We start from the raw sequence: 18553 nt of genomic DNA on the forward strand, positions 1-18553 counted from the left end.
CGGAGTGGCTGGCTAACATTGTGCCAGTGGTCAAGAAAAATGGTAAGATAAGGATATGCATTGATTTCAGGGATTTGAATCTAGCTACCCCTAAGGATGAATATGTGATGCCTATGGCCGACATGTTGATAGATGCAGCATCAGGGCACAAAGTCCTTAGTCTGATGGATGGTTATGCAGGTTATAACCAAATATTTCTGGCAGAAGAAGACATTCCTAAGACAGCATTTAGGTGCCCAGGGGCTTTAGGTATTTATGAATGGACAGTCATGCCATTCGGGTTAAAGAATGCAGGGGCAACTTACCAAAGAGCCATGAATTCAATCTTTCATGATTTAATTGGCAGATCTATGGAAGTTTATATTGATGATGTTATTGTTAAATCTGCCAGTTTTGACGAACATTTGAGAGATCTTGAAGAGGCATTCGAAAGAATGAAGAGGTACAAGTTGAAGATGAATCCAACTAAATGTGCTTTTGGAATATCAGCCGGGAGCTTTTTAGGATTTTTAGTTCATGAGAGAGGAATTGAAATTGATGCCAATAAGGCTAAAGCTATTCTTGACAGTCGGCCACCCAAGACGGTTAAAGAAATCCAAAGTCTTTTGGGTAAGGTGAACTATTTGAGGCGTTTCATTTCTAATGCTGCTGGCAAGGTCGGACCCATTACTAAATTGTTGCAAGCTGGAAAAAATGCCTTTGAATGGGGTCCCGACCAACAGACGGCTTTAGATGCTATCAAGCAGGCATTGGTTCACCCTCCAGTCTTGATGCCTCCTAAACAAGGTCGGCCACTCAAACTTTATTTGGCAAATACATATGAAGTGGTTAGCTGTTTATTGGCACAGGATGGTGATGACGGAAAGGAAAGAGCAATCTACTATCTCAGTAAAACCCTTACAGGACCAGAACTGAATTACACTATGCCGGAAAAAATGTGTTATTCATTGGTCTTTGCTTGTACTAAACTCGAGCATTATTTGCTGCCCAGAAGAATTGAGGTCATATCAAAGGTGGATCTCATCAAATTGATTTTACAGAGACCTACTATGAAGGGCAGACTCATGAAGTGGGCCATCAAATTGGCTCCTTTTGATCTTCAACATTCCCCTTTGAGGGCAGTCAAGGGACAAGCAGTAGCCGACTTTTTAGCAGAATTTTCACAAGTCGGGTATTCTCATTGTGATAGCGCCCGACCACTTGGTTGTTCATCATATTTGAATAATCTACAGGTCGGATGTGTACCTTATATAAGTACCAGAACATGGTTGATGTTCTTTGATGGGTCTACCTCTGGAAACAAATCAGGGGCAGGGGTCTTTTTGCAAGGACCTGATGGTCAAAAGATCAATTTGCAACTACGATTGGAAGCCATGACCCATAATTCGGCAGAATATGAAGCTTTAATTTTGGGTTTGGAGGCTTTAATAGCCAGGAAGGTCCAGTCTGTAATCATAAGGGGGGATTCTCAATTAGTAGTCAACCAGGTAAACAATCAATATGTTTGCAATTACCCTCATCTTCGCAGATACAGGGACATTGTGGGTCGGTTACTGACAAAAATCTCAGAAGTAATAATTGAGTTCATTCCGAGAAAAGAAAACCAACGTGCTGATGAGTTGGCTCAAAGGGCCTGTAAAGGAATTCTGGAGGATATTTGGTCGGAGGTCAAGTCGGGCATAGAAGAAAGGACAGACTCAATATGTGACCGAATGGTCGGGCAGGAGATTGTCGGACAGGAGCCCGACTGCGAAGTTATGGTCGAGCAGGAGACTGTCGGACAGGAACCCGACTGCGAAGTTATGGTCGAGCAGGAGACTGTCGGACAGGAACCCGACTGCGAAGTTGTCGGGCAAGAGACTGTCGGTCAGGAGCCCGACTGTGAAGTTATTGTGGGACAGGAACCCGACTGCTCATTGGCAAATTGGTCTGGACCAAAGGTCTGATTGAATGGTCGGCTGGGACTGGCGTCGGTTGTGTGGTCGGTGTCACCAAGGTCGGTTCTGGTGAATGAAATAAGTAAAATCAAAGTTACGAGATAGTGAATTGGTTCACGGTGTTAAGAAAAATTACCAATTCGGGGTCGGGTCCTTGCTGACGTCCTAGTAGTTCCAAGGTCTGCTGGTGCTTGCTGATCGGCCCCAGAGGTCGGGGGTGTTTGCAGCTGGGAAGCTTTCCTTTTTCGCACTGGAGCACTAGATCCGATTCCCGGGGCGGCTGTTTGTTGCTGAGTGCTAGTATGTCTGGCCGCTCCTAGAACCAATCCTTGGGGGGGAAGAAGTATGTTCAGTAACCGACCCTCATCAGGGGAAATCAGGGGCCATACAACCGACCACCATTCATTGAATGTATCTACAGTCTCAGGGTTGGAGCGGAAAGGAATATAAGAATTGGAAACTATATACGTGGTGAGCTGGGAGATATAAGAGGGGATTGAATTAGGTAGGACTCGTCGGTCAGGACTTTGAAAAATTATATGCGGACAAGCGACGGGTCCAGGGATACCTTGGCAGCAGCCGAACTGGCGCGCCATGAATTGAGGTTCATAATTAAAAGTGTAAAAGGTTTTCTGCCCCTTCTTATCAAGTTTTTTGCTACTAAAAAGAGACCTGGGTTTGAGGGCAACATCCCAGGCAAAAGAATAGGTGGGATGAGGACAAGGCTCAGGAGTCGGAAGAGGATTTGGTGCCGGAAAGGGCCAGAAATGGTCGGGAGCATAACCCGCATACTTTTTATACATAGAAAATCGAGAGTTACTGCGGGTATCTGTTAAAATTGCGGTTATTATTGGATCGGAAGATTGGAGTTTATTGCGTCCCGAGCAGAGTCGGTTGAGGGCTAATCCCAAATGTTTTTCAGATGTTGGCATAGTGGGTGGAGATCCTAAGTTAAACGCGTTGGGGAAGTAAAGACGGAACCAAAGTTCTAAAAACCAAAAAGGACCCGACGCGGCAGTGTCTAATTTTCTACTATCATTATCTGTTAGACGAAGGCTAACTCTAGTAAGTCCTTCGAACAGATTGGCTAAAAACAGGGTGCCAAGGGAAAAGAACCGACCTGACGCGATATGAATGGCCAGGTCGAGATGAGAAGGAAGAACACATTTGGAAGGGGAAACAATAACATACCTACAAAGCCAGAAAAGGATAAAGGCAGTATGCTCCCGGTCGGTTACAGGGGTCCCTGGAGCCCCTTGTTGGTCGGTTGCGAACTTTGTCCAACCCCATTCCTTCACACCTTGTAAAGACCACCCTGGATGGTCTTCTGATGGCTCCTGCCCATCTAGGGCTCCCATCACAGGGTCTTCACCCACGACTGGGAGATGCGCGATCATTGCCACATCCATAAGAGTTGGACCAAAGGGGCCCGATGGTAAGAGGAAAGTCCCATTTTCCGCATTCCAGAAGGCAGACATGGCCAACAGCACCTTCTCATGCAGGTTGATAGGCATGGTGGACAATAGTATGGCCTGGTCGATTTTTTGAGATCGCCATTGGGTTTGGAAGTGTTCTGCTACCCGTCGATACCAAGCGCGGTAAGGATCTTTTGGGTCTGTGAGATGGGTTTTGATGCTGTCTCGAATGCGAACTGCTTGGTAGTTAGGGTTGTTGATAGCCAAGGAATTTCGGGATTCCAAAACTTCCCTCATCTGGTTTGAGTCTTCAGGAGTCGTGCAGTATGGGCGGATCGTCGGAGTTAGTACTTTCGAGGCGGAAAACGGGCCCTCTGGGAGGTTTCCGTCGAAAGGAAGGGCAGGAATGCATTGATTCGCCATGATTAGAGTGTTTTGGGATTGTGATTCAAAAATGCTCGTATTGCGGGGAAGGAAGTTAATCAGGAGTGTTGCAGTAACTGGTGCAGTTGCTAAGGGAATTTTTCAAGAGGGTAGTGATTTATGAACTTCCAAACATTGATTGTTAGATGGCGTTTGAAAGTCCCTTGGCGGCGGGCAAGTTGTTATGTACGAAATTTAGAATTAGGTTAAAAGCCCAAGGTAAAAAGAAGAATGGGCCTGGCAATAGAGTTGATTGAACTGACTGAAGGACACCATGAGGAAATCAAGGAAAATGGGTTTATTTCTAAGGAAAGTCATCAGGACGGAAGGACCTCAGGTCGGTAGGTCCTCAAGACGGAAAGACCTCAAGTCGGAGGGTTTTCATGTCGGAAGGTCCTCAAGACGGAAAGACCTCAAGTCGGAAGGTCTTCAGGTCGGGAGGTCCTCAAGACGGAAAGTCATCAGTACGGAAGGACCTCAGGTCGGTAGGTCCTCAAGACGGAAAGACCTCAAGTCGGAAGGTTTTCAGGTCGGAAGGTCCTCAAGACGGAAAGACCTCAAGTCGGAAGGTCTTCAGGTCGGGAGGTCCTCAAGACGGAAAGTCATCAGGACGGAAGGACCTCAGGTCGGTAGGTCCTCAAGACGGAAAGACCTCAAGTCGGAAGGTTTTCAGGTCGGAAGGTCCTCAAGACGGAAAGACCTCAAGTCGGAAGGTTTTCAGGTCGGGAGGTCCTCAAGACGGAAAGACCTCAAGTCGGAAGGTTTTCAGGTCGGGAGGTCATCAAGACGGAAAGTCATCAGGATGGGAAGTCCGCAGGTCGGGAGGCCTTCAGGACGGGAAGTCCGCAAGTCGGGGGGCCCTCAGGTCGGGAAGTTATCAGGACGGAATTCTGCGGCAGAACCAACAAATCGGGTGGTTTGTTGGTCGGGATGTCTGTAGCTAAACCAAACAAGTCAGATGGTTTGCAAGTCGGGAGGATTGGCAATCGGACCCATACTGTTGTAGTTTGGCAGTCGGGCCTAAAAGGCGGAAGGTCTGTGGCCAGCTCAAAGAGTGGAATATAGGGATAATTTTGGTCTGCTGAGGACACGTGTCAGCAGGAGAAGGATTGGAAGACGGTTGGAAAGGAGACGTTGTAACCGTTCGGGTGACAGTTTTCAGTACGGTTTCCCAGAGAATATTTAAAGGTTTGGATAATCATTTGGCAGGGTATCTTCAATCAACTTCAACAAAGCAAAGTCAGATTTGGGGATCACCACTTTAAATTTCAGTCTTTTATTTTCCAGTTTATTTTCTGTACCATACAGTGTTTAGAGATTCCTAATCTCAGGCACTAATTAATCAAGTTTAAGGATATTTATAAAATTTTATATAGGGTGTGTTTGTTTGGGAGTTTGGATTTTGGATTGGAATTTGAATAGTAAAAATTTTGAATTTGAATAGTTGTATGATGTGATATAAATAGGGTTTGATGTGATGTTTTGAATGTAAAATTGATTTTTAGTATAATATAAAAAATGAAAAATAGGTGTTTGATTTGATGTTTTTGGGAGGAAAAAATTGGATGAATAGTGGAAATCCTCCAAAATCCTTCAAACAAACATACCCATAATATAAATATATAATATTTTGTATTAATATTTATATCATTGTGAACTAAAAGAATTTGACGATTTTTTTAAAATAAAATGATGATATAGATAGAGATAGAGTTTCTCCATATTGGATAAACCTACCAATATAGGTGGTCTTAATTGCAATTGTCGAGTAGATATTCTTATTTGAAGTTGATTAAATGAGAACATGTGTATTTTATTGGCTGCCAATGAAGTTTGATTTGACAAATCATATTAGGTGAATCATGTATAACACATAAGATCTGAAAACATTGATAATTAGAACTCATGACCTCATGATTACGAATTGACTCCTACACCATCATTTTTTTTTTTATAACGTGGAATCCGCAATCGCTATCCAAATACGTATTTTGGGTAAAATCTTCAGTCGAATTAACAACTTGCAAACTAGATTTAATAAAGCAAATAGCGAACCATGTGGGACAGACAAAACATAAAGTTTGAATCTATGATTTAACGGTCACAAATCATCCCTATTGATTTGATGGTGCCTTTTTATTCTCCTTGTCACCGTAGCAATAGGAGGAAAAAAACATGATAAAATAATGATCTTAATATTTTTTGGACCGGAAAAATCTCTAGTGGTTATCACTCGTACCGATTCACATTCTTTCTACTATCTTTTCTTATACATAATTTGCCTAATGCATTTACAATTCAATGTTTCTAAACAGAATAACACCTTTGTATCTGTCTAAAATTATTTCTTATCAAATTCAAAATTAAAAACTGATTACTGTTAATCAATATCTTTAGTCATTCATTAACTTAATTCTCAAACAAAATATAAATTTAACTATCAAACATTCATTCAATTTTACCAAACTTCAAGTTTACAAATTAATAAAATCACACAGCACAGAACAGAACAGAACAGCACTTCTCTCGCTCACTAAATGGGAAACATTTTCCAAAGATTATACAAGCAAGCCCTTCCAGATTCAGACCCTTGCAGGGAATGGATATAGTAGTAAAAGAAACAAGGTGAAAAATAAAATAACAAAAAATAAAAAATATATCAGCAGCAGCAAAAAGCATCAACAAGACATACATACCTTCCATCCATGGCGTGTTACTTCTGATTTACAGTGCCCTTCTTCTTTAGTAAGCTTCCGAACTTACGAAACAATGGCTTCTTCTTCTTCAGACTGTCCGTCTTCGATGGCGGGCTTCCTCCGCCATTGTCAACATTCTCTGTCGATGATTGTCCATTCGCCAGATCTCCCTCTGCTTTTGATTCAACTTCATCATCAAATGACTCCTCCTGCTCTGTCTCGCCTTCTGGAGAGAAATCCTTCTCTTCGATCTTGCAGCTTTCCCACATTTTCAAATCAGAATCGAAGTTGTCCTTGCTTTTCCCTTCATCATTTTCTTTCCCATCAGATGATTTCACGCCAGAAGCTCCCTCGACAGCTTGATCATTGAAAGAACTTTCGACTCCAGTTGCAGGTAGAGATGATTCTTCTCTTGCTTCATATTGACCTGCGCCATTTTGTTCTGAAAACTCCACCACTTTCGGAAGCATGTCGTAATCTTTTTCGCTATCCGTCAGCTCGCCATTTTCCTTCTTCGCCGAAACTTCACCCAGCATCATCATCTTCGATAGTTCCTCAACTTTGTTGAGAGCAGATTCCTCTCTCTTCTTCATGTCCTCATTCTCCTGAAGAATCTTTTGCATTCCTTCTTCGTGCTCCATCAAATTCTCTTTCAATCTCATGTTTTCTGCCTTCGCCTCGCCAAGGACTTCTTTTAGGTAAACCACTTCAGATTCTGTATCATTGCACGACTTCTTCCAACGCTCCTCGCTCTCCCTTATTGCACAAACTTCTTCCTCTGCCTTTTGAAGTAAATTAAACAGCCTGTTAATCTCATTTTCCATGGAAGTATTCTCATCTGCGCCTTTTTTCAGAGAATCTACTAAATGAATCTCCTTCTGCTCCCACTCGGCCTTTAACCTTTCATGTTCATGCTTTGACTGCTCAAAAGAGTTAGTTAGAGTGTTAATCTCATGTTTTGCATCATCGAGCATGCTTTCGTACTTTTCATTTGTTGCTTTTAGTACCAGCTTCAGGTCCTCTATTTGTGTTTCATAGTTTTCTTGCTCAACTTGACAAGACATAAGCTTTTCCTTGGCATCTCTCGCTTCTGAAGAAATTTCATGTAAGGCCGATGCCAGACTTTCTAATGCCTTTTTGCTTTTCTCTTCTTCATCTCTAGATGTTTCCAGCTCGTTAATAAGCTTGTTTTTCTCTTCCAACAGTGCTTGGACACTGGCAGCTGCAAGTTGCTCGTTGTTCAAAGACTGAGCTTTCTCTTCCTTTACAGCTTCGAGCTCAGACCTAAGAATCTCAACCTTCTTAGCCATTTCAGAAGCAGCTTCTTTGGCCACTTGAAGATGTTGCTCTGATTCCTCGAGATCCACTTTCTGCCTTCGAACTGAAATTTCCAGCAAGGCCACTTTTTCTTTAAGGGTTGCAATCTCAGATTTGGCATCATGCAGGGAATCATTACTTCCTTCGAGCTGCTTCATGACAGATTCGAGAGATTCTGAAGCAGATCTCTCCAATCTCTTTGCTTGCTCAGCATGAGATGTAAGTTCCTCAACCCTTCCGTGCAACTCATCCACTAAATTACGCGCATAAGATTCGGCCATTTTTGTGGCCTCCAGATCAACATTGAGTTGCTCTAAGGCAGCCTCTTTTTCTGCCAATTTCTCCTCCAGAAATTTTGCATTTTCAACTTCTAGTCTCAGAGAATCTATCTCCATTTTCAACTCTGTCACATGCTTATTACTTTCGTTGGTCTCCATTTCAATTTGAGAATCAAGCACAGATTTCAAATGCACCAACTCAGCAGAAAGAGTTTCGACCCTTTCAGCATTAGCCTCGGCTATCTTGGCTGCATCGTCAGCATGACTCAGTGCTTGGTTTTTGGCATCACATGTCATGGCCAGCTCTTGCTTCACCCTCTGAAGCTCCTGGGTAGTAGACAGAAGGGCAGCCACGTCCAAAGCATGCTGGTTTCTCACAGTTTCGAGCTCTTTTTGCCATTCCTCTTCCTTCTTATGAGCTGCTTCAATGCCTGCTTGCTCCATCTCAACTGCGCGAAACTTTTCAATCTCAGAATTCTCTTCAGCTCGCTTTTGAGCCATCAATGCCTCCCCGAGCTTTGCACTTGCTTCCTCAGCCGATCTCCGGGACTCTTTCAGTTCATCAAGAACTTTTTCCTTTTCTTTCTCGGCCAAAAGCAATTTCTCCTTGGCCTTCTTCAGGTCTTCTTGAGCTAGAGTCAGGTCTGCTTGAAGTTCTGAAGGCTTCAGGATGCGAGTAGTAGTCTTTTTCTGGGACAGAAGAAAATAACATGTCAAGAAAAATGCAGATCAACACAACTACAACTTCTGTAGAACAAAGATCTATAACCCAACGTATGCTAAAATCAGAGTTGTGCATGAGTGGAGAGTACCTCCTCCTTAATTTAATCTAATAATCCCAGCATGAAACAAATTTCCCACACTTAGCCAGAGATATATGTTACACGCTACTATTGATGCCATTAATTAAAACTTACATCCGGTGGGGTGTTGCTCAGTTTAGGAGACCTCCGGTCTACTGTAGGCTTGGATGGGACAGATCTCGGGGATCGATCAACGGAAAGGCGAGCATGCTGCAGGGGAGAAACTGAATCGGTCTCAGATTTAGCTGCGCCTCGGGCAGACTTGCTGACCCGAGGAGGAGCGGCCGGTGAAACTTTGGCATTTGGAGTTTCAGGTAGAGCAGATCTATGAAAAAAAAACATAAAATCGATATCGTTAGATCAAGAAACCAGAGGTAGTTCCATTCGTATAGTATTCTAAACAAGTAGAACGACCGCACCGCGAGATCCATAAACACAAATACCGAATTCAAAGCTTAAAATAATATTTAATCACAAGTTTGTAGAGTATTTGCCCAGAATTTTAGAGGAAGGGATCAAGAAACAGCATTCTGAAATATGGATCCCCCTCGACACCATTCAATCATTCAACCAAAATCAACAAGCAGCAATTAGCCGCAAACAAAGGAATGAAAAAGAAAGACAAATCAAAATGCATAAACCACTACTCCATTCCATAGTAAGTTCACAACAAGCAACATGAACGAACGTCCAATCGCGAACTGAAATAGCGTGATCCAGTTTCAGGAAGTGAGATCTAGCAAGAACCATTAAGCATATGAAGATTCCAAATCGGATCGAGTTGCACAAAATCAAACTACTTACTTGGACTTGGTAGACATGATTGGAACGGTGACAAACTAATATCTTTCTACTCTGCACCAAAGATAGAGCAAAATATCAATGCAGCTACACTAAATCCCCGACGACATTGACCAGTTTTTCTGCGAATTACGGCCGGAGATTCACAGAGAAATCATTTGGGTTGGCGCGTGCGATCCTGTCCAGGGTGACCACCACCACACCGAAGCCTGTATGTCTGTTCTACTGTGATCTATGTCTAAGACATTTCTCAACCTCTGCTCCAACTGGGCCTTTTTGTATGCGTGAATTTACGAGAGTACCCTTGGCGTGGGGTTCCTGTAAAAGCTGAAAAGGGAGGTCTCTTCGTAGTGAAACTTTGTCACGGACGACGACATAGAAAAAGGAAAAGGAACAAGTGAAGACGACCGACCAGCGTTGGTGTGTGTGACCTCTTTCAACGCATAAAACCGTGGTTAAAAAAAAATAAAATAAATAAATAATATTAATTGGATTAATATTATATATATATATAAATCATAAAGAATAATAATTTATTTTTGATTATACACAATTTTTTAGGCTGCAGTTATTTGTACTGAGAGATATTAATAGGTGGTTGAGCTAAGACACCATACATAATCTTATTACAAGTAATATACTATATATATTGAAATAATATAAATGTGAACTTACAAATAATATAAATTCAATATGTAAATAAGAATATGTGAACTTACAATACATAAATTCAATTTGTACATAAGAATATTCTGGTGACGTAGAGGTTGATCTTTTTTTTTTTTTTTTTTTTTGCGTTGTACAAATGTCATTTTATTATTGTTAATAAAACACTAATAATAGAAGTACTTATTGTTATTTTATTTGATTTTTACTGTGGCTTGGAGTTTAAGAAATAATAGTATTTTAATTACAGTGATAGGTAAAAGAAGTGTAATGATATTTTTGCTTGTATAAAAATAATGATGTGATGTAAAGTAAAGGTATTTATGAAAAAAAAAATATATTTAATGAAATGGTTACTTTGTAATTAGACTTCCCAAAATAGAAATATGTATACTTTGTATTTGGGAAGGAGGGAGTATTCTCATTTAATTTGTCCACTATTTACGTCAAGCATAATTTGTTATTTTTTTTAGAAATATAATTATATATTTTAATCACATTTTAAAATTTATAATTTATAATTTATATATTTTAATTAAACTATTTAATCATTTTCATCTTAACTTGTAATTATTTTTATATTTTTTACTAATATATTTTTAAATTATTTACTAATTATTGTATACCTAAAACTTGTCTATACTAAATGAGACAATATAACTAAGACGGATAAAGTAATTAATATTAAAAAATCAATATACAAAAAGTAAATAATGACGAAAATAATATATTCTTCCACAACATATCATATGGTATACTCCCTTCGTTCAAAAAGTATAGTCTTATTGTCTTGGACATGAAATTCAAGGAATGTTAATATTACATTGGTAATTGGTAAAAGTAAAGATAAATGACTTTTTTGCTTTGTGAGTATATAGTGTAAAAAGCAGTGACAATTGTGTAATAATAATGAAAAAAGTAGGGATAATTTTATGGTGATATAGTTATTTATGAAAATGATACTATTGTTTTGGGATGGACAAAAATGATAAACAAAATTATTGTATTGAGACGGATGGAGTATTCCATGTCAAATGAAGACATGTTATATTTGGTATCTTCTAAAATATTAAAACCTAAATAATCATTAATCATGGGAGAACGAGGTTGCTGAATTAAATAGTATTCCCTCCGTTCCAAATACTATGCAACATTTGTGTTTTGTACTAGATTTTAGGTGGAGAGTATTAAGTATGATAATTTGAGATAATTTGGATATTAAGTGATGTGATTGAAGAGATATGATTATTTATTGTTTTATTTGAATGATGTGATGGGATAAAGTGAAGTATATATTAATATATGTATGTAAATATTATTAATTATTTTTAAATTTGAAAATATTGTAGTAAGTTTGAGACAAATAAAAAAAAAATATTATAGGGTGTTTGAAATGGACGAAGTAGTACATTATATCATCTTGATGACTGAAAGTAATCAAAATTCATTACTCTAATTTATAATATACCAAAAATAAGAATTTGTTTGGGACTAGCATTTTGAATGTGGTTTTTAAATAGTAAATTATTAATTTGAATAATTATTTATTTGATTTGAAATAAATATATATTATTGATGTTTTAAATATAAAATTAAGTTTTATTATCATATAAAAAATAATTATTTAGTTTCATATTTAAAAAATATTTAAAGAAATAATAGAAATCCCAGCGAACAAACAAACCTGTATTTGAATGAGGTTTGGATTTAATATTTAATAAAATATAAATATAGGGTTTGTATTGTTTAGTAATTTTTTTAAAAAAAATATATAAATATTAAGAATTATATTGTGTCGTAGACAAAAATATTCTTATTAGTATTGTGTAATATAAAAATGATAATATTTATGTAATATATTGTAAATTCGAATGATATTTAATATGTTAGGTTGATAGTACCGTTACTAAATTAGAAAATATTACTCTTGTTTTGAAACAAACGAAAATAGAAAATAAAATATTTTTTATGGAACAGAGGAAATATAAAAAAAACTTCAAATACCTAAATAAACAAACTCTAAATTTTAAGAAAGACTTCCCGTCTCGATAATAGTATTATATCTATTGTAGACGATAATCTAGTAATAATATAATTAATAAATAGTAATTAAAAATATATTATAAAAAATAATTATAATAATATAATATAAATAATTATAAATTAAATTAAATTTTATATATTATTTTATTTTTATGACGTAAAAATTTGCAACCCCTACTCGAAAATTCGTAAATCCCCGACCCTCGAAGAACCTCATAGCTTTCAAACTAAGCTCTATTTTCCTCATTAAAATCCACGAAGAGAGAAATTATTCGGTAATATCCGCACACAGTCACCAAAATCTCTCATCTCGAAAATATATATATACGGTATAAACAACAAATTCTCGCCAAGTTGTCTTTCTGCAGATTCTGCTATTAATTAATAAAAAATTCAGGGAAAGGAAAGCAGTTCTGCAGATTAGGGAAGGAAGGGAAATACGAGAGTCGAAGGGAAGGACCATTCCAAGAACTTCCTCATATTCTTCTCTCTCTCTGACTTTTCTCAATTCTTACCCCTCATCGTATAAACTTCGAGCGATCAGGATTGCTTTGCTGCTGCGTAAGCATTACAGGTGAGAACTATAAGGCACGGTGAGATGGGGCAGGCGTTTCGCAAACTTTTCGATACATTCTTCGGCAACTCTGAGATGCGCGTACACCCTCTTTCTTTGCTTTTCAAACCTTTCGATCTGTCATTTTTCTTGTCAATTGCCTCAAGCTTATTGTTCAACTTGTGATTTCCGGGATTTTAACTTTGCGAATCATTTAGTCCCTCAGAATTCCACAATTTGGATAAGTAGTTATTATTTGGATTATGAAGCTCCGAATTGCAAGATATAACCTTTTAATTCTAAGATTTCCTGCTTATATATATACACCCAATTTTCTCCTTTGATGAATTCGCCAATGCTGTTGTAGACTTGTAGTTGACATTTTCAGTGTTTCTTTTATGCTATTCTAATCGATCCTGCATTTTAAGCTAGTGCATACATCGTTAAGCTCTCGGGTTGACTTGTAAAGCAAAAAAACATTCTAGAATACTCAATAGAATAGTTGAACTATAGGAAGGCATTGCACCAATTAACCTATGGCTCTTCAGTCAGAAATTATCTTGGATCAATACAACTCTCAATCTCCCTGTCAAACATCTAGGAAAGTAGATCATTGTCAATGTAACCAATAGTGGTATGCTCAGTAAATCCCATGGCAATTCTAAAACTTTGCTACCTCTTGTCGAATATTCTCCCGCATAGGAAAAATGTGGGATGGTTTTAAATTGGAACTTAGATTCTTTCTTAATATGGTATCGGAGCTATGATGTCCGTATTGGTTATTGATCCTGATTAGAATTTCGAGATTATCATCTCGAGGGGGAAGTGTTGAATATTGTTCCACATAGGAAAAATGTGACAACTCTCTATTACTTATAAGGGTGAAGGACTACTTCACTTAACACCGATTGGTTTTAAGTTGGAACTCAGAAACCCTTCTTAACACCTCTGTTGGATGTCATACCCTTTATAGTATATTTTGTTGACATCATGACTGATTATATCTATGTTTGCTTAGTAATGTCATTATAAGCACTGTTGTATTTATGCTTCTTGGGTATTTTATTTTATTTTCTTTAAAGCTGTATATGCTAATCTAATGTATTGGGACATAGCTATCATCCCAAGTTTGTAGCAGTATCTATGCTCTGGAAATCTAACAGTCAATACTTTCAATAGTAGTTAGGCAATCCCATTTACATTTATAAGTTGAGTTAACCGTTTGGTAGTTTTTGACAAAGGATCATGCGTGCTGATCAAACCTTTTTGATCACTATGTGAAAGTTGTTTCCTGGAGCCTTGCAGTTTGCACATGCACTTAGGATTCACTCTGTTTGTCAATATATATCGTATCTTACAATCTTTCCTTTCTATTGTACGTTTTATTACGTCAATCCTCTACAAGGAAATTTCATCTTTCTGCTCTTGTTTGTGCTGTGCAAAAAATTCTTAAACCTATGCACTTTTGGCTCAGGTTGTGATGCTTGGGCTTGATGCTGCTGGAAAGACCACAATACTATATAAGCTGCACATTGGGGAGGTTCTTTCAACTGTTCCTACTATTGGTTGGTTCTTTTTTTTTTTTTCACTTGTGAAGCTTCTTCATGAGACATTTCAATAAAGCTTTGGAAATTTCTCTTATGCTGGTTAGATGAGTTATTTGGATTTAATAACCTAAATAATGATTACTTATTTTTTTTTATATTTGGCATTACACTTTTGTCTATTGTCCAGTGTTTCCGGTTTCTTCTTATTCATTGTTTCAACAATATGGTTTATCTCTAATTAACATGTGTATTGTGTTGCATTCAAAGTGAGCTAGTGAAGGCATACCTGTTTTTAGTTTCGTATACTTCTTTTAGTTGGCTGTAAATGTGATGGTTAGGTTAGGGAAACCTACATTCTCTCCACTTCCCAGAGAAAGTTCTAGTGACTTTAATGTGGCTTAGAACTGAACTTGTGTGGTAACTTGGGTGGTACTTAAGGTGCATGATGTTTGTCAGCAGGCCCTGCAAGAAGGGATAGAGATTCCTAAGGCCTGAAGTTACTTCTTCAAGACTTCCACCCAAATGGTATGATAGGAGCAACAGTGACACCATAGAGAGAATCTGATCATGCATCAATATATGAGGTGTGCTTGAGCCAGCTATTTGTGCATGGCATTAAAAGTTAACAGTAGATAAAGCCCATGGCTTTGGACATTATAATAGGGGTGGCCTGTGCTATTTTTTGCTGGATTTCTGAAATGCATACCACCCAATAAAACCTTTAATATATGAAGAAGCAGGGTTGTGGAGATTGGTGATTGGTCTTCCCTGAGTTTTAGGTATAATCTGTGAGATGTTCATTTGTGGTGGTGAATAAGTGATATGGTTGACTGATTATTTACATACTTGAGGAAAATGGTTGTCTTAGCTTCTTTGGTTTGTTTGCTGTCAGCATATATGCTATGTTTTCCCTCGTCTGGTTTATATTTTATGTGTGCACTTAAATATTTTGGCAGATTTTAAAATTGATTAAAGTTATTGCTATCATACAGGTTTCAATGTTGAGAAGGTTCAGTATAAAAATGTGATTTTTACAGTGTGGGATGTTGGTGGACAAGAGAAATTAAGACCCTTATGGAGACATTACTTCAATAATACTGACGGACTGGTAAAATTTTAGTTATGAGCTTCATAATTTTTCTGACTAGTTTTACATACTGCTCTCTTTTTGGTAGTTCTACACTTTTCCATTACTATGATTTAAAGCATTCCAATTTCCTCACATTCACCTGTTAAATAACATACGGCATCATGGTTGTTATCTTGATCCCCAATATCTTTCCTACCCGAACACTCTGACTGGACCATATTATTCATCATATTTAGGATTTTCTATAATATGTTACATTTATTATGATTTGAATGATGGTAGATCTATAATTTGATTTTGTTTCACAATTTTATTGATGTGCTGCTATAAATAAAGTCTTTTAGGCTTTGTTTGTTTGTGGGTTTTCAACCCGGACTTTACTAATCTACCCTCCCGTCCCGCAAAAAGAAAAAAAAAAGATCAAATTAAATTTCTATTTTTTATTATCTTTTTATATTATACTAAAAATCAATTAATCAATTTACTTTCAAAACATCACATAAACATCACATTAAACAATTATTTCAACTCAAAATTTTACTATTCAAAACCCCAAACCCAATCTCCAGGTCCATGTCTGGTTGCCCCTATTTATGTTGATATTGGTTCATTATTCTACCTTTGCTCATCAAGCGTCAATAAAATAATTGTATGCTTGAATTGAAGTTTCTACAGAACAGTATAAAACAATTTAAATACTTAACAAGCAAAGTGCATAACTCACCCTGAAGCCTTTCTTTATCTTGAGTTAGCTATTTGATCAAGCATATGAGGACAAAACATGATTGTTTGGTGTTTTGTTTCTGATGGTATGGGGTGATATACCATTGACAAAGGAACAATATGAACCCCTGGAATTAGTTTCTTGTGCCAAGGACCTTTGGCCCTTATTATCTTTTAAAAATTCTATTCAATTGGAATAGCCTGATATTGAATTGTAGTGCTGAAATGAATGGAGAGGAGCAGAGAGTGGAGGAAAGGAGAACTAGTTTGCTGATTTTTGTATGATTTGAGATTTTCTTTCAGTTATTTCAGTGCACTTTGTAATTGTACCTATTCTACATATGCATTTAGGCAGCTGTGTTACTTGCTCTTTGGTCCATGATGACATCTCTTTCATATGCAGATCTATGTTGTGGATTCTCTGGATCGAGAGAGGATAGGGAAGGCAAAGGCAGAGTTTCAGGTTTTATCTATGAATATGTTATCTCTGTACTCCATATCTTTTTAAGTTTGTTTCGTTTTAAGCTGATTTATTTCTTTCCCAGACCATCATCAGAGACCCCTTTATGGTCAATGCTGTTATACTGGTGTTTGCAAACAAACAAGATATGGTATGCATCTGCACGACCTCCTAAAGTACATATAATGTAATCTAGCACCTGTGAAGCTGAGGTTTGATAGGAGTTGTATTCTTTGGTTGCTGTTTTTTGTTTGTTAACACTGAATTAGAGAATTAAGAACAATAGTCGAATGATGGGCTCATTACATTATAAAATGATACATAGGACCAACCCTATTTAACAAGATATTAGAAAAGAGCTCTGGCCAGTCAAGCCAAAGGCCATATCCAAGACTAGGATCATATAATGGCACACTGATTTTTGGAAGGTACTGCTTACAAATTAAATCAAGTCATCCACTGAACAAGGAGAACCTACAAGAGATAAGTTTTATTCCCGGTGTGTATAACAAGGCTGTGAAACTGTATCTATGACCTGTTAAACTGAAATGCATGGCTACTAAGAACTGCTCCAAAGGTTCTTTGTGCTTCTGATATCATTATGCACCATCAGGATTGACCCATGAGCTTGTGTCCAATTGCTTTTAATAATTCTACTCTTTTATTTTCCAGAGAGGAGCAATGCCACCAGAGGAGGTTTGTGAAGGCTTGGGCCTATACGAACTTAAGCATAGGAAATGGCATATACAGGGGACTTGCGCTCTAAGAGGGGATGGGTTGTACGAGGGACTCGACTGGCTGGCAAGTACGTTAAAGGAACACAAAGCTGCTGGATTTTCTTCAATAGGCCCTTCATTGTATCAAGGTGAAAGTTCTGGCCTCAGACTTGCACAACTTTCTGGAAAATTACAAGAATGCAGTTATGACGATAACAAATTTTGCCTGCAGGTTGATCAACCTGTAAATTAGAGAGAGCCAAGTCGAGAAATATGCTTGTGGATGTGGAGTAGTAAAGTTGATTGTGAATCCCTCGCTACAACAGTTGATTTTACAGCCTTCTTTGGATGTCCATGTTCATCGAGGTAGCTCATCTCCTGCAATGTGATACTTAAAATTGAGAAGCTGATACTTGTACACCCTGTGTAGTAAGTAAAACCCAAAGGTACCAGCATTAAATACGGGGGGAAATGCTTGCTTGTTTGATAAGAATTTTGTCAGTGCTCATCCGGTGGTTTGTATTTGATATTGCCATTCTCTAGGTATGTCCTGGAAATTGGAATTTTAACATCTTTCAATCAATATTGGTAAATAGGAGGATGGACATATGATGTTGTTTCATATTTTAAAATGTGGTCTAAAAGATTACCTACTTTTTTCGATAACGATTTGATCTGCAAAAGATTACCTAAACCATGGTTGGAGAAATAATCTAGAATGAATGAAAATAAGGATGAAATTGAATTTCGCAAAGGTATGCACGATCTTGGATATACTTTGAGTCGCTTTCTTTATATGATATTTCGACTATATTAGCGCTCTGGATTACACAAAATTCATACGAGGATATATATTGAATGGAACTTCATAATATTTTTGAAATTATATAAATTGTGAATTAAAAACTTGTTAAATTGAATACAAATTGATATAAAAATCTTCTACAAGAGTTTTCTAAATGTGCTGCTAGATTTGAGATTGGTATCAAACATTGCAAAGATTAATAGTTTAATTCTTATGCTGGCAAATAAGTAGATCCTAGACCCGACCAAACATAAGAACCATATATGGCAGAAAAAATGTA

General features: G+C 37.7%; 2 protein-coding genes across 3 annotated transcripts; one reads left to right on the forward strand and one right to left on the reverse strand.

Moving 5' to 3' along the window:
• Positions 1-6203: 6203 nt before the first annotated feature.
• On the reverse strand, positions 6204-9976 carry LOC127244790 (WEB family protein At5g16730, chloroplastic-like). Its single transcript, XM_051265287.1, has 3 exons — positions 9674-9976; positions 8984-9194; positions 6204-8756 (listed from the first exon to the last, which is right to left on the reverse strand). The coding sequence occupies exons 1-3, from the start codon at positions 9688-9690 to the stop codon at positions 6489-6491; spliced, it is 2496 nt and encodes an 831-aa protein (XP_051121244.1). The 5' UTR covers positions 9691-9976; the 3' UTR covers positions 6204-6488.
• Positions 9977-12683: 2707 nt separating this feature from the next.
• Positions 12684-18090, forward strand: LOC127244791 (uncharacterized). Of its 2 annotated transcripts, none has more exons than XM_051265289.1 (7): positions 12684-12953; positions 14407-14497; positions 15472-15587; positions 16696-16755; positions 16838-16903; positions 17425-17617; positions 17701-18090. In XM_051265289.1, the coding sequence occupies exons 2-7, from the start codon at positions 14413-14415 to the stop codon at positions 17703-17705; spliced, it is 525 nt and encodes a 174-aa protein (XP_051121246.1). In that variant the 5' UTR covers positions 12684-12953; positions 14407-14412; the 3' UTR covers positions 17706-18090. The 2 variants fall into 2 exon arrangements, with proteins under 2 accessions (XP_051121246.1, XP_051121245.1); XM_051265288.1 differs by having other exon boundaries at positions 12686-13034.
• Positions 18091-18553: the final 463 nt, after the last annotated feature.

This window comes from Andrographis paniculata, unplaced genomic scaffold (assembly GCF_009805555.1).
Source record: "Andrographis paniculata isolate CXL003 unplaced genomic scaffold, ASM980555v1 Contig21END, whole genome shotgun sequence".
NCBI lineage: Eukaryota > Viridiplantae > Streptophyta > Magnoliopsida > Lamiales > Acanthaceae > Andrographis > Andrographis paniculata.

Excerpts from the sequence above, each read along its gene's own strand:
- LOC127244790 (XM_051265287.1), bottom strand. Across the intron at positions 8,757-8,983 it reads TGAGCAACACCCCACCGGAT|AAAAAGACTACTACTCGCAT; the intron begins GTAAGTTTTAAT and ends CTTCTGTCCCAG.
- LOC127244791 (XM_051265288.1), top strand. The coding sequence starts at position 12,978 with ATGGGGCAGGCGTTTCGCAAACTTTTCGATACATTCTTCGGCAACTCT. Across the intron at positions 13,035-14,406 it reads TCGGCAACTCTGAGATGCGC|GTTGTGATGCTTGGGCTTGA; the intron begins GTACACCCTCTT and ends CTTTTGGCTCAG. Across the intron at positions 14,498-15,471 it reads TTCAACTGTTCCTACTATTG|GTTTCAATGTTGAGAAGGTT; the intron begins GTTGGTTCTTTT and ends GCTATCATACAG.